The sequence below is a fragment of the Scyliorhinus canicula genome, chromosome 2, assembly GCF_902713615.1.
Source record: "Scyliorhinus canicula chromosome 2, sScyCan1.1, whole genome shotgun sequence".
Lineage (NCBI taxonomy): Eukaryota > Metazoa > Chordata > Chondrichthyes > Carcharhiniformes > Scyliorhinidae > Scyliorhinus > Scyliorhinus canicula.
In genome coordinates this window covers 143,745,315-143,761,605 of record NC_052147.1, presented here as the reverse complement: position 1 = coordinate 143,761,605, position 16,291 = coordinate 143,745,315, and the positions used below count along the sequence as shown (strand labels likewise).

The 16,291-nt window shown below is 47.0% G+C and overlaps 1 protein-coding gene across 5 annotated transcripts in view; it reads right to left on the bottom strand.

The window, feature by feature from the left end:
* ccnyl1 (cyclin Y-like 1) overlaps positions 1-16,291 on the bottom strand; it is a 125,535-nt gene that overhangs the window by 37,592 nt on the left and 71,652 nt on the right. For all 5 annotated transcript variants that reach the window (XR_005459075.1, XM_038787313.1, XM_038787320.1 and 2 more), the window contains 2 exons: positions 6,215-6,266; positions 4,733-4,852 (listed from right to left, as the gene is read on the bottom strand). Coding sequence is in view for 4 of the 5 variants with exons in the window: in XM_038787313.1 (XP_038643241.1) it covers positions 4,733-4,852; positions 6,215-6,266 (172 nt within the window). In the remaining variant the exon portion in view is untranslated. The remainder of the gene's footprint in view (positions 1-4,732; positions 4,853-6,214; positions 6,267-16,291) is intronic.

Here is a 16,291-nt window from a genome sequence, read left to right as displayed (position 1 = left end):
ATTTTGCAAGCCCAGGCCAGATGGTGGGTGGTGAACATAATGAGACATGAATCCAAGGTCCCAATTGAGGCCCTACTCATGCGTGCAGAGCTTGGCCATCAGATTCCGCGTTGTCGCACGTCCTGAAGGATGTTGATGATCTGGCACATGTTGCAGAGGTTTCCATAGCAGTTTTGTGTGGTGTCGTGCTCGCTGTTTTCCTGAAGACTGGGTAGTTTGCTGCAAACAATGGTCTGTTTGAGGTTGCACGGTTGTTTGAAGGCAAGTAGTGGGGGTGGCCTTGGGAAGATGCTCGTCTTCATCGATGACGTATTGAAGGCAGTAAAGAAGTACTGGACGACAAAGGGTACTCTGTCGGTTGTGTCCTGTGTTTATCTTTTGAGGAGGTGCGAGCGATTTTTTGCTGTGGCGCGTTGGAACTGTCGATCGCTGAGTCGAACTCCATATCCGTTCTTACGAGAGCGTCTTTCAGCATCTGAAGATGTCTGTTACGTTCCTCCTCGTCTGAGCAGATCCTGCGTATACGGAGGGCTTGTCCATGGGGGATGGCTTCTTTAATGTGTTTAGGGTGGATGCTGGAGAAGTGGAGCATTGTGGGCTTGTGGGAAAGCGAAGTGCTGAGGTAACCTCGCTTGATGGAGATGCGTGTGCCGGCACTCTCTTAATAATAATCTTTATTAGTGTTTTGAGCAGCACATGTTGTTGCTCCCCTTACTGTTAGAATCATAGAGTTTTACACACTGAACGAGGCTGTTCAGTCTATCACGTCTGGGTCGGCCATCAAGCACCTATCTATTGTCCAGTGCTTTGTCCACGGCCTTGAATGCTATGATATTTCTTTTTTTTTTTAAATAATTTTAATTCAAATTCAAATTTTCACAAAATATCAACAAAAAGAAAAATTATTACAAGGAACAGAAAGAACAACCCCCCCCCCCCCCCCCCCCCCCCCGGTGCATACACAAAGGAAGAGATAAATGAACACCCGTCATTCGCACAAAACAACTGCCCGTCCCTTCAACAGAAAGGACAGAACCCCCCTCCGTGTATACACAAAAGAAGAAACAAATAGTGCCCGTCATTAGCACAGAACAACTATGCACGTCCCTTCAGTCCAAAACAATGAAATGACCCCCCCCCCCCCCCGGGTTGCTGCTGCTACTGGTCTTCTATCGTTCTGCCAGGAAATCCAGAAATGGTTGCCACCTCCTGAAAAACCCCTGCACCGACCCCCTTAGGGCAAATTTCACCTTCTCTAATTTAATAAACCCTGCCATATCGTTGACCCAGGCATCCTTCCACTGAAGAAGAATCCTCCGCCGGGCTACTAGGGACGCAAAGGCCAGAATGCCGGCCTCTTTCGCCTCCTGCACTCCTGGCTCCACTGCCACCCCAAATATTGCGTACCCCCAGCCCGGTTTGACCCTGGATCCTACCACCCTCGACACCGTCCTTGCTATGCCCTTCCAAAATTCCCCCAGCGCTGGACATGCCCAGAACATATGGGCATGATTTGTTGGGCTCCCTGAGCACCTAATACACCTGTCCTCACTCCCAAAGAACCGGCTCATCCATGTCCCGGTCATGTGAGCCCTATGCAGCACCTTAAACTGTATGAGGCCAAGCCTCGCACAAGAGGAGGAGGAGTTCACTCTCCCCAGGGCGTCCGCCCACGTCCCCTCCTCTATCTCCTCACCCAGCTCCTCCTCCCATTTACTCTTCAGCTCCTCGACCGAGGCCTCGTCCATCTCCTGGTACACTGCCGAGATCCTCCCCTCTCCAATGCACACCCCCGAGAGCACCCTGTCCTGGATCCCACGTGGCGGCAGCAGAGGGAACTCCGCCACCTGCCGCCTGACAAACGCCCTTACCTGCATGTACCTAAAGGTGTTCCCCGGGGGGAGCCTGAACATCCCTTCCAGCTCACCCAGGCTTGCAAACTTCCCGTCTATAAACAGGTCCCCCAACCTGCTGACCTCTGCCCTGTGCCAACTCAGGAACCCGCCATCAATTCTCCCGGAACAAACTGGTGGTTCCCCTGTATCGGGGGCCCCATCGAGGCCCCCACCTCCCCCCTGTGCCGCCTCCACTGCCCCCACATTTTGAGGGTAGCCGCCACCACCGGGCTGAATGCTATGATATTTCAAGTGCTCAGCTAAATGCTTCTTAAATGTTGCGCGGGTTCCCGCCTTGACCACCTTTTTAGGCAGTGAGTTCCAGAATTCCTGCACCCGCTGAGTGAAAAAGTTTCTCCTCAAATCCCCTCTAAATCATCTGTCCCATACCTTAAATCTATGCCCCTCAGTTACTGACCCCTCTGCTAAGGATTAAAGTTATTTCCTATCTATTATATCCTCGCCAAATGGGGATTAATTCTTTCCTTCAATATTTTCCAATTATTTCCCAACTACTGATGTTGGCCTGTAATTACCTGATTTATCCCCACTTCCTTTTTGAATAATAGTACCACATTAGCCATTCTCCAGTCCTCTGGCACCTCTCCTGTGGCCAGAGAGGATTTGAAAATTAGCGTCAGAGACTCTGCAATCTCCTCCCTTGCCTCACACAGCGGCCCAACATGCATCTCATCTGAGCCTGTTCCCAGTTCCCCCTCCCCTATTTCTATACTAACATTATCCTTCTCCATTGTGAACACAGATGCAAAAAAACTAATTTAAAACTTCACCTACGTCTTCAGGATCCACACACAGATTGCCACTTTGGTCCCTAATGGGCCCAATCTTTCGCTGGTTACCCTCTTGCCCATTATATACTTATAAAACACCTTGGGATTTTCCTATATTTTGACCACGTGTTTTTCCATGCCCCCTCTTCACTCTCCTAATTTCTTTAAGTAACCCACTACATTTACTATACACCTGTAGGGCTCAATTGTTTTGAGCCCCCCTGTACTTGCCTTCAGCCTCCCGTTTTTCCTGATCCAATCCTGTGTATCCCATGCCACCCAGGGTTCTCTGGACTTTTTGGCCCCACCCATTACCTTTACGGGAACATGTCGAATGACTTCCACTGTTCTGATGTGGACTTTCCTTCAAGTAGCTGCTCCCAGTTCACTTTGACCAGGTCCTGACTTATCATGTTAAAATCGGCCTTCCACTCCAAGTTGGTAATCTTGCAATGTTCTGATGAAAAGCTTAGACAGCACGTCTCTTTTTTCAGCAATAGATAATCTCTTGTCTCTCCCTGTTTTTTTCACAAATTACCTTTGATACTGACCTTTCTGCCAGTGAAAAACATTCCTCCCCATTTGTTCTATCAAACACTCTTATAGTTTTAAATGTCTTTCTTCCATCTTCCTGTAACATTCTGTACTGCAAGAACAATTCCAGCTTCGCTAAACTCGCTACAAAATTATCCATGATTTATATTTTTAAAAAGTGATATAAAAAGCACACAGACTTGTATTAAGCACAGCTTATGCAAGTACTGAAACTTGATCAATTGGCATTTTTCAAAGGAAATGTTAGAAAAATGCAAGAGAACAGCTTGACGAATTGATGCTGCAGTCAATAACAGGTGCTTTTGTGCATATGCAGGGGACTGTATAAACACCACAGTATCTGGCTGAAAACGAGGAAACCCGTAACAAAAATGTAAGTCCCTATAATGCTATGAATAGATCGTAACTAAGCACATACAAGTGTTTTGATTCATTAAAGCGAGTAAGTCCAGCAAGCTCAACCTTCAAGTATCAACATGGTCACAACTTGGAAAGGCAGGACATACCAATGGCCCTTCTTGTTTAAAGACAATAAGTTGTAGAACCATTGTCAGAATTGCAGCAAATTGAACGCCAACTTTCAAACGGGTGAAATTCTGAAGAATGTCCAATTTTCTACAAATAGTTACACCTGGCCCCAGAAATATCCTGTAATCGGGACAAGGAAACTTCTTCAGCTTGGCAGTATGGGGAAATATTCAGGAGTACCCTGATAGAAGATTAGCGACCAGAGGCATCGTTCGGTGAGTTGCAACTGTACCTGCAGGCCGTGGCTGCAGAGAAACAGAAGGAAAGGTATGGAAACAGGCAAAGGACGAAAGCTTTCAGATCTTTTTGCACAAAGGAATGACAACAACAAAGATTATCAAATTTAAAACTTGCACAAAAAACAGACCATCACTTCTTTGCTCTTGATTTTTGCTGACGGTTGATTTGTATTTGAAGTAATGTCGAAAGGGCACAAGAAATTAGAGGCAGTTCGACTACTGATCTTGAGCCAAATGAATCTCCTGATAAAACAGGAGAAAACATGGGCAGCACAAGTGGATACCACTGTGGCTTCACAGCGCCAGGGTCCCAGGTTCGATTCCCCGCTGGTTCACTGTCTGTGCGGTTCTCCCCGTGTCTGCGTGGGTTTCCTCCGGGTGCTCCGATTTCCTCCCACAGTCCAAAGGAGTGCAGATTAGTTGGATTGGCCATGATAAATTGCCCTTCTTGGCCAAAAAGGTTAGGGGGGGGGGGTTATTGGGATAGGGTGGAAGTGAGGGCTTCAGTGGGTCGGTGCAGACTCGATGGGCCGAATGGCCTCCTTCTGCACTGTATGTTCTGTGTAAAATATTTTTTTGAGGAGCTGAATTGAATGTGAATGGAGCACAAGTATTTGTTTTGATCAGGTACATGTTTAATTACCGTCGCAATGTTCTCAATTGGTATACAGTATTAGATGATGCATGGTACCATGGATCTATGGCATTGGTGTGAGTCCCTTACCAGTGTTACTATTGCACATTCTGCAGTCAATTGGGCAGCACCGAAGAGAGTCCGTACAAACCGGTATATATGTTTATGTTCTGGGTCACGTTTAGAATAATCTACTGGCACCTCTTCTCTCTGTAATAAGATACAAAATCTCAAAAAAGTGTATTGGTAAAACAGTACAAGAATAACATACATAGAACAGTACAGCACAGAAGAGCTACATTTTGACTCTCTTCACTAATCAGTCCACTGATCGCTAACATTTATCCCTCCCATCAACTTTCAGGTCTTCTAGGCAACATTCTGCTCGTGACCTTCAAACCAGCTGTTTGGTGGGTACATAACAAAGACCATTAAAATGACTCTCCCCAATTATCTACAGGTCTGGGCACAATATTCAGGGAATTGCTAGATCTGAGTTTCGACCAGTGATGGCATCCTTAGGCACCTCACCCCAGGGTGTCGGTTCATGGGCAAGCCTGCACAGTGAGTGCCAACTGGGTAATTGGCTGCTTGGAATATCACAGCCCAGCCAGGACCAGCCTTCATCCCACACACAAGACTTTCCGGTAGGAGTGAATGGATAATAAATCTGGAGTGGAACTCATGGTATGGCTTTGCAAAGCCGATGTGTGGCACATAGCGACTCAACACCATCTGTTACCGTTGTTGCTTTTAAATGAAACCATCAGGAATATTTCGTAACTTTCTTGAAGAACACTGCTGAAATAACACGTCATTTGCAGCACGCCACATAACAATCAAGGGTTCTGCACAAGACAGATCCGGTGGCATTATGTCAAACCAGGACATACAGGGGAAAACAAATAAGAAAATAGATTGAAATATAACCTCTGCATTGGACTGGAGTAAATAAACTGGTTGGCATGGCACTAAATTGGAGTTCACATTCCTGATCATTATCCAGCGACTCCAATAGGAATGTTTGGTTGTTGAGCTACATCTGCTTTTATTTAGCAGTCTGAAATGGGTGCACCCATTTCGCAGGGTGGTAATGTCATAGGTGGACATGGGGAAGAGGTGAAGAGCAAGCACACTGTAACAGCCACTTGGTAGCAGAAGGAGGACATCGAGTCTGCACCGATCCTTCGAAAGAACACCCTACTGAGGCCCACTCCCCTATCTCCACAATCCCACCTAACCGCACATCTCTGGACACTAAGGGACAATTTAGCAAGGCCAATCCACCTAACCCGCACATCTTTGGACCGTCGGAGGAAACCCGGGGGAGAACTTGCAAACTCCACACAATCACCCAAAGCTGGAATTGAACCTGGGTCCCTGGCGCTGTAGGATGGCAAATTCAATCAATGTACAATACAAGCATATGGATGATCACCAGCATGTCTAGCCCCACTATGTCTATGTAATAAGGTCAAGGTATTCAGTTGGCCTTTCAAAATATTTTGTTCATCCTGTTCATTTTGTGATTAGTTAATATGGTAAGATTTCAATAAAAAGAAAAGCACTTACAGTCAATGGGTGCTTTTTCTCATCAAAAATATCTATTGATCTGTCTGAATCTCTGCAGGAAGAACACAAATTACATTTACTACTTTTAGTACCCGTTTGACACTTTCTATCTAAACTCTGCTCCTCCTTCAACTCACTTTGCTGCCACCCTCTGGAACTTCTTTGGCACAGCATTGTCACCTTGGTACACGCTTTTTTTAAAGAAAACATTTTATTGAAGCATTTGTAATTTTCACAGTTTAACAAATTAACATTCTAAACAGCCTAGCGGTTTGACACACCCAACAATATTACAATAACATAACCAACTACGCCCCCCCCCCCCCCATTCTACCTCCTACTATTCATAGTTAGATTCCCTGTCTCTTATTTTACACCGCCATGCCTCTAATTTCTCTCCCCCCTGGCTCCCCCCCCCCCCCCCCCCCAATCTTTCTGCTGACGTTCAGTTTTCCTTAAAAAAGATGAACGGCTGCCACCTCCAAGCAAACCCCCAAGTTGAACCTCTGAAGGCGAACTTAATCTTTTCCAGCCTGGAAACCCTGCTCCGAGTCCCTCCATCCCAACCAAATCCGTCTCGAGGCCACCAGGGAGGCAAAGGCCAAAGCATTGGCTTCTCTCACCCCTGGGCCCCTGGATCCTCCAATACTCCAAATATTGCCATTTCTGGATTTGGAGTCACCCTCCCTTCTAGGACCTCTGACATGACGTCTGCAAATCCCTGCCAGAATCCACTCAACTTCAGACACGCCCAGAACATGTGTACGTGGTTCGTCGGGTTACCCCCCACGCCGCCTGCGCCACAGTCATATGAGCCCTATGAACCACCTTGAACTGGATCAGGCTAAACCTGGCACATGACGAGGATGAATTAACTCTCGAGGCCTTTTCCCATAGTCCTCCTTCCACCTCCCCTCCCAGCTCCTCCTCACCTCCCCAATTTGGACCTCTTCCCACTCCATCAGTTCCTTGTATATCTCTGAAACCCTCCCCAACCCCTGTTTTAGACATCACCTTATCCTGTAGTCCCCTTAGGGGGAGGTGAGGAACAAAATCCCGTACCTGCAGGTACCGGAATCCGTTCCCACCCAGTAAGTCAAACTCCTCCTCTAATGCCTCCTCAATGAAGAGATCCCCAAATATCTCAATCCCTGCACACAGTCACCTCCTAAAGCTCCATCCAGTCCCCCCGGAACAAACGATGATTATCACAAATTGGTGACCACACTGACACCCCCTCCATTCTCATGTGCTGTCTCCATTGTCCCCACACCCTCGGGGCTGTCATCACCACCGGGCTTGTGAAGTACCAAGCTGGCGAGAACGGCAGGGATGCCGCCTCCACTCGCTCTCACACTGACCCCTCCCCCATGACCCACTTCCTAACCATCAATATGTTGGCGGCCCAGTAATAGTTCATAAAATTCGGAAGGGCCAAGCCCCACTCTCCGCGCCCCTCTTCCAAAAGTCCCTTCTTCACCCTCGGGGTTTTACCAGTCCATACAAAACCCGAGATCGCCACTCTCATCTTCCTGAAAAAAGCCTTGGGGATCAAAATTGGAAGATATTGAAAAACAAACAGCAGTCTTGGGAGGACTGTCATCTTCACAGTCTGTACCCTCCCCGCCAATGACAGCAGGAGCATGTCCCACCATGGAAGTCTCCTTTCATTTACTTGACCACCCTGCCCAGATTTAACTTATGGAGCTGACCCCAGTCCCTAGCCACCTGGATCCCCAGGTACCTAAAACTCTCCTCCACCACTTTAAATGGTAACTCGCTCAGTCTCCTCTCCTGCCTCCGTGTCTGGATCGCGAACACCTCGCTCTTACCGATATTTAGGGTTAGCCTGAGAACCGACCAAATTCTTCCAATATCTCCATAATTCCAGGCATCCCCCAAACAGGTCTGTTATATAAAGGAGCAAATCGTTCGCATGGAACAAGACCCTATGCTTCACCCCCCTCTCATTATCCCCCGCCAAACATTCGATGACCTAAGGGCCATTGTCAAGGGCTCAATGGCCAGGGCAAACAGAAGTGGGGAGGGCGGACATCCCTGTCTTGTTCCCCTACACAAACTAAAGTATTCTGAAATGAAATGAAAATCGCTTATTGTCACAAGTGGACTTCAAATAAAGTTACCGTGAAAAGCCCCTAGTCGTCACATTGACCGAGCCCGGATGGTCCTTACATTCGCCACCGGTGCCTGGTATAGCAACCGGACCCAATCCACAAATCCCTGCCTGAACCCAAACCTTCCTGGGATATTCCACAAGTACTTCCACTCCATCCAATCAAAGGCCTTTTCTGCATCCATGGCTACTACACCTCCTCACGCCCCTCCGCTGGCATTATTGTAGCATTTAGAAACCGTCTAATGTTGGACATCAAGTGCCATCCCTTCAGTCTGGTCCTCCCCTACTACCCCCGGGACACAGTCTTGTGGCTAAGATCTTTGCCAGCAACTTCGCACCTACATTCAAAAGAGAGACCGACCTATACGACCCACAACTCTCTGGATCCTTATCACTTCAAAATAAGGGAAATCAAAGCCTGTGATAGCATTGTGGGGGGGTTTCCATCAGGTCCCGGAGCCTTATCCGATTGCATCGCCTCAAGTCCGTCTATCACCTCCCGAAGCCCGATTGGGGCTCCCAAGCCTTCCACCAGCTCTTCGTCGACCCTGGGGAATTCCCCCCCCCCCCCCCCCCCCCCAACCACCTTCCCACTTATATCCTTTACTTTCCCAATTTCTCTCGCTGCCTCCTGTTTCCTCAGCTGATGCGCCAACATCCTGCTGGCTTTTTCCTCCATATTCATACACCGTCCCCCTTACCCTCCTCAGCTGTCCCTCCGCCTTACCTGTGGACAGGAGCCCAAATACCATTTGCAGTCTCTGCCGCTCCTTCAGGAGCCCCTCATCCGGAGAATCCGCATATCTCCTGTCCACCTGTAAAATTTCACCTACCAGCCTGTCCAACTCCGCCCATTCCGTCTTTCCCCTATGGGCCCAAATCGAGATGAATTCCCCCCTAATAACCGCCTTCAGTGCCTCCCAATACCACACCTGCCGGGATCTCATCCGTATCATTAATCTTTACATAACCGCTGGGCCTTTCCTTTGCTCACTTGCAGGTCTATCCAGTGTGGGGCATGGTCTGACACTACAATTGCTGAGTATTCAGTATCCATCACCTCCGCCAGCAGCGTTTTGTCCAGCACGAAGAAGTCTATCCTGGAATACACCTTGTGCAGATGGGAGAAGAATGAAAACTACTTACTCCTTGGCCTCCTGAATCTCCACAGATCCACGAGTTCCATAAATCCCTGCAGCTCTTTTGCCATTGCTGACACCTTTCCAGACCTGGGTCTCAACCGGTCCAGTCTTGGATCCAGGACCGTGTTGAAATCCCCCCCCCATAATCAGTCGGAGAGAGTCCAGGTCTGGAATCTTCCTGAGCACCCTCCTAACATACTCAACATCATCCCAGTTTGGAGCACATATGTTCACCAGCACCACAGCCATTCCCTCCAGCTTTCCGCTAACCATAAGAAAATATATATACAAAGCCTCAAATGTCATTCCGAACATTGCAAATTGAACTTTGAAATTTTAAAGTTTTACAAAACATAGCTCATAGCTCAGTTCCACACAGTCAAAGCTCAAGGTCTTCATTCTCCCATAAGCTTATTGTCTTTCATAAAGTCCACCACGTCCTCCAACAAGCCGAAGTACAATTCCTGACCCCCATAGGTCACCCATAGACGGGCTGAATAAAGCAGTCCAAACTTTATTCCTTTTGCAGATAGGGCCAACTTGACCTTATTGAAACTCACGCTCCTCTTTGAGAGTTCTGCTCCCAAGTCCTGGTACACCCGGATCTCAGCATCTTCCCACATACACCGCCTCATCTGCCTGGCCCATCTCGTAATACATTCCTATAGGAACTGATTAAGTCATACCACCATTGCCCTCGGGGGCTCACGCCCCTGGGGCTTACGCATACCTACGGGCCCGGTCCACCTCCAAAGGCTTGGCGAACAAACCTTCCCCCATCAGCTTCTCTACCATCTTCCCCACATATACACCAGCATCCTATTCTTCTTTCCCGTCAGGCAGACCCACGATCCGGATATTCTGCCTCTGAGAATGGTTCTCTAGGTCCTCCACCTTCTCCAACAATCGCTTCTGCTGGTCCTGCAGAATCCCGATCTCCACTGCCCGAGGTGGGCTGCTCCTCATCCTCCTCCGCCTGCTCCTCCGACCTCTGGATCGCCTGTCCCTGGGCCGTCAGTCTCGCCTCCATGCAGTCAACCACCACCCTAGTTGAGTCCAATGCCCGGGCCAGATCCTCCGCACACTCCTTACGTTGTTGGGAGAACTTCTCATTCAAGAATCTCACCAACTGGTCCATCGACCACTGAGCGGGAGGGGCCAAACCCTGCCCATCCACCATTGCCACACTCGAAATCTGGTCCTCACTCACCACCAACCTCTGATTCCTCTCTTCCGATTTTTCCTGGGACGCAGCTCCATAAACTAGGGATCCCCTCCTTCTACTCCTATAATGTGGAGATGCCGGCGTTGGACTTGGGTAAGCACAGTAAGAAGTCTTACAACACCAGGTTAAAGTCCAACAGGTTTGTTTCAAACACGAGCTTTCGGAACGGTGCTCCTTCCTCAGGTGAATGAAGAGGTATATTCCAGAAACATTTATATAGACAAAGTCAGAGATGCCAGACAATGCTTGGAATGTGAGCATTTGCGGGTAATCTGTAATGAATTGATATACTCCTATACTTCACAAAATTCCTGCAACAACCCGGCGTAAAAGCCACAAAAAGACCTCCATGAGCGGGAGCTGCCAAATGCACGACCTTTCATTCCATGGCCGCCACCGGAAGTCCTCTGGTCCACGCTTTTTAAAATCTCCTTAAAACTTGGAATTTCAAAGAAGCTTTTGCCCCTCTGTAAAACCCCGTATCCGTTGCTTTGTTAAGCTTCCCAAGTTGATTTCTCTGCAGATAATGAGAGCTACAAATATACAAATTAAATAGAACTTGCAGAATAGAAACAGGACATTTGGTTCAACTGGTCTCTGCTGGTGATTATACGCCAAATGACCGTGCCTCCACCAACATGGATTTCTATTCTATTCTCCTTCATGTACATATCTAGCTTCCTCTTACAGGCATATATGATGTTCACTCCAACTATTCCAAAAATTAGCGAGTTCCAGATTCTAACCACTCTCTGTACAATTAAGTTTCTCCTGAATCGTAAAGTGGAATCATCTAATTATTATAACACCGAAGGCCAGTTGGCCTGTTGAACCTACGCCAGCTCTCTGCAATAACTCAGTTAGTTCAACTCATCACAATTCCTCATTGAATTTCTGAGTGACCATTTTAAATTATTTTCATTAATACAAGAGTCTCACACCTGTGTACGGTAAAACTGTAAATGGGAGTGCACGGTATACAAAAGCACTTTTGAAGGCAAACCTAGAGGAAGAACACTGCTCTTCCTCTTCAGTTGTGATCTTTATACTAGAATATTCTTGTAAATTTTGTTTTGGCTAATCTCCATTTTAAGTTCCAAATTGATTGGAAGACTCTGCCAGTGGTACTCTGAAACCAATATCTTGGAGGCTACTGAGCAATTCAGATTATTCTTCATTTCTGCTGCTAGGTTAATTGAACATTTTATAATTGATAAGTTTTTTGTTAGATAAGAGTATTTACAGATATAGAATCAGAACAGGTACACGGAATTAAGATACGGATCAGCCTTGGCGTGATTTAATGGAGGAACCCCTTGAGCCTGTTCCAATAGTTTTAAGAGTCTACCTTCCCTGCTCACCTCCTCTGGTAGCATAATCAGAAAACCAATTGGAGAAAAACCGAGACATGAACTATTATTGGTTTGGCAAGGCACTACAGAGCAACGTACTTAAAGGGAACAATTGTTGTTAGCCTCTATGACCATTGCTAGCATTCTTTCTTAACAAGAGATACCTGGCGAGGTGCTCATATTAGAAGCAGCGTTGAAATACAAAGCTGCACTTCAGCTCATCAGATTATCCAGCTTGCGACTCAGGAGCCAGCTTGATTATTTCCTATTTCTCCCTCCCTTAAACTCATATCCTGCAACTGCATGTTGAATTATCAATCAATCCAACTGCCATACGAAATACTTTTGAAAAGCTACTTTGAGCTTTGGGGCCTTGTCAGCTTATAGTCGGATGCTCTGAATCTTCATTATATTGCCCACAGTATACTTCCATCAACTTAATCAATTTCCCCCACTTTCAAAGAATTTGCTCCTCCCGTTAAACTTCCTTTGCAATCACCAGTCTCTTTGCAATCTCCTTTGACCATAAGACCATAAGACATAGGAGTGGAAGTAAGGCCATTCGGTCCATCGAGTCCACTCCGCCATTCAATCATGGCTGATGGGCATTTCAACTCCACCTACCAGCATTCTCCCCGTAGCCCTTAATTCCTCGCGACATCAAGAATTTATCTATCTCTGCCTTGAAGCCATTTAGCGTCCCGGCCTCCACTGCACTCCGCGGCAATGAATTCCACAGGCCCACCACTCTCTGGCTGAAGAAATGTCTCCGCATTTCTGTTCTGAATTTACCCCCTCCAATTCTAAGGCTGTGCCCACGGGTCCTCGTCTCCTCGCCTAACGGAAACAGTTTCTTTGCGTCCACCCTTTCTAAGCCATGTATTATCTTGTAAGTTTCTATTAGATCTCCCCTTAACCTTCTAAACTCCAATGAATACAATCCCAGGATCCTCAGCCGTTCATCATATGTTAGACCCACCATTCCAGGGATCATCAGTGTGAATCTCCGCTGGACACGCTCCAGTGCCAGTATGTCCTTCCTGAGATGTGGGGCCCAAAACTGGACACAGTACTCCAAATGGGGCCTAACCAGAGCCTTATAAAGGCTCAGTAGCACATCGCTGCTTTTATATTCCAACCCTCTTGAGATAAATGACAACATTGCATTCGCTTTCTTAATCACAGATTCAACCTGCATGTTTACCTTTAGGGAATCCTCGACTAGCACTCCCAGATCCCTTTGTACTTTGGCATTATGAATTTTCTCACCGTTTAGAAAGTAGTCTATGCTTGGATTCTTTTTTCCAAAGTGCAAGACCTCACATTTTCTCACGTTGAATTGCATCAGCCATTTCCTGCACCACTCTCCCAAACTGTCTAGATCCTTCTGCAGCCTCCCCACTTCCTCAGCACTACCTGCCTGACCACCTAACTTCGTATCATCAGCAAACTTCGCTAGAATGCCCCCAGTCCCTTCATCCAGATCATTAATATATATGGTGAACAGCTGCGGCCCAAACACTGAACCCTGTGGGACACCGCTGGTCACCGGCTGCCATTCCGAAAAAGAACCTTTTATCCCAACTCTCTGCCTTCTGTCAGACAGCCAATCCTCAACCCATGCCAGTAGCTCACCTCGAACACCATGGGCCCTCACCTTACTCAGCAGCCTCCTGTGTGGCACCTTATCAAAGGCCTTTTGGAAATCCAGATAGACCACATCCACTGGGTTTCCCTGGTCTAACCTACTTGTCACCTCCTCAAAGAATTCTAACAGGTTCGTCAGGCACGACCTCCCCTTACTAAATCCATGTTGACTTGTTCTAATCCGACCCTGCTCTTCCAAGAATTTAGAAATCTCATCCTTAACGATCGATTCTAGAATTTTACCAACAACCGAGGTTAGGCTAATTGGCCTATAATTTTCCATCTTTTGTCTTGATCCTTTCTTGAACAAGGGGGTTACAACAGCGATCTTCCAATCGTCCGGGACTTTCCCTGACTCCAGTGATTTTTGAAAGATCTCAACCAACGCTTCCGCTATTTCTTCAGCCACCTCCCTCAGAACTCTAGGGTGTAGCCCATCGGGGCCAGGAGATTTGTCAATTTTAAGACCTTTTAGCTTTTTAGCACCATCTCTTTTGTAATGGCAACCATACTCAACTCAGCCCCCTGACCCTCTATAATTTTTGGGATATTACTCATGTCTTCCACTGTGAAGACAGACGCAAAGTACTTATTAAGTTCTCCAGCCATTTCCTCGTCTCCCATCACTAGCCTTCCGGAATCAGTTTGAATTGGCCCAATGTCTACTTTGGCCTGTCGTTTGTTTCTTATGTATTGAAAGAAACTTTTACTATCATTTCTTATATTACTGGCTAGCCTGCCTTCATATTTGATCCTCTCCTTCCTTATTTGTCTCTTTGTTAACCTCTGTTTGTTTTTAAAGCCTTCCCAATCTTCTGATTTCCCAGTGCTTTTGGCCACTTTATAGGGTCTCTCTTTTTCTTTGATACATTTCCTGACCTCCTTTGTCAGCCATGGCTGTCTAATCCCTCCCCGGATAATCTTTCTTTTCTTGGGGATGAACCTCTGTACAGTGTCCTCAATTATGCATACAAACTCCTGCCATTTTTGCTCTGCTGTCTTCGCCACTAGGGTCTGCTTCCAGTCGATTTTCGCCAGTTCCTCTCTCATGCCCTCGTAATTACCTTTATTTAACTGTAACACCATTACATCCGATTTTGCCTTCTCTCTTTCAAACTGCAGACTGAACTCAACCATATTATGATCGCTGCTTCCTAAGTGTTCCCTTACTTTAAGATCTTTTATAAAGTCTGGTTCATTACATAGCACTAGGTCCAGAATAGCCTGCTCCCTTGTGGGCTCCATGACAAGCTATTCCAAAAAGCCATCTTGTAAGCATTCCATGAATTCCTTTTCTTTGGATCCACTGGCTACGTTATTTACCCAATCCACCTGCATATTGAAGTCCCCCATGATCACCGTGACCTTGCCTTTCTGACATGCCTTTTCTATTTCCCGGTACATGTTGCGCCCCTGGTCCTGACCACTGTTAGGAGGTCTGTACATAGCTCCCATTATGGTTTTTTTGCCTTTGTGGTTCCTCAATTCTACCCACACAGACTCCACATCATCCGACCCTATGTCGTTTAGTGCCATAGATTTAATTTTGTTCTTAACTAACAAGGCAACCCCACCCCCTCGGCCCACCTCCCTGTCTTTTCGATAGGTTGTATATCCTTGGATGTTTAACTGCCAGTCCTGAACCCCCTGCAGCCATGTCTCTGTGATGCCTACCACATCATAATCATTCACGATGATCTGTGCCATTAGTTCGTCTACTTTGTTACAAATGCTACGAGCATTCAAGTAAAGTGCCTTAATGCTAACTTTCTTATCATTACAGATATTGGAAGTCCTAAGATGTCCAAAGTTATCCTTCCTTTTTGTTGAATTCCTAGTCTGCCTCAAGCTTAAATCCACCTGCCTACATGTTATCCTCCTGCGAATCTTGCCATTTAACTCCATGCTCCCTGTCGCTTTCACTTTCCCTTCCCCCCCAACTCAGAAGTTTAAAGTCCTACTGACCACCCTATTTATCCTCTTCGCTAGAACGCTGGTTCCAGATCGGTTCAGGTGGAGACCGTCCCAACGGTACAGATCCCCCCGGTTCAAAAACTGATGCCAATGTCCCATGAAGTGGAATCCCTCTTTCCCACACCAATCCCTTAGCCACGTGTTTACTTCCCTAATTTTCTTGTCCCTATGCCAATTGGCACGTGGCTCGGGCAGTAATCCGGAGATTATGACCCTTGAGGACCTGTATTTCAATTTTCTTCCTAGTGCTTGATAGTCCCCGAACAGGTCCTCCACCCTAGCTTTGCCTATGTTGTTAGTCCCAACGTGGACCACAACAACTGGATCCTCCCCCTCCCGCTCCAATATCCTTTCAAGCCGGTCAGAGATGTCCCGCACCCTGGCACCGGGCAGGCAACACACCATGCGAGACTCCCGATCCGGCTTGCATAGGATACTATCTGTCCCCCTAATTATAGAATCCCCTATAACAACTACTTGTCTTTTTACTCCCCCCTCTTGAATGGCCTTCTGCACCATGGTACCGTGGTCAGCTGGCTCATCCTGTCCAGAGCCCTTTTCCTCATCCATACAGGGAGCAAGAATCTCATACCTGTTGGA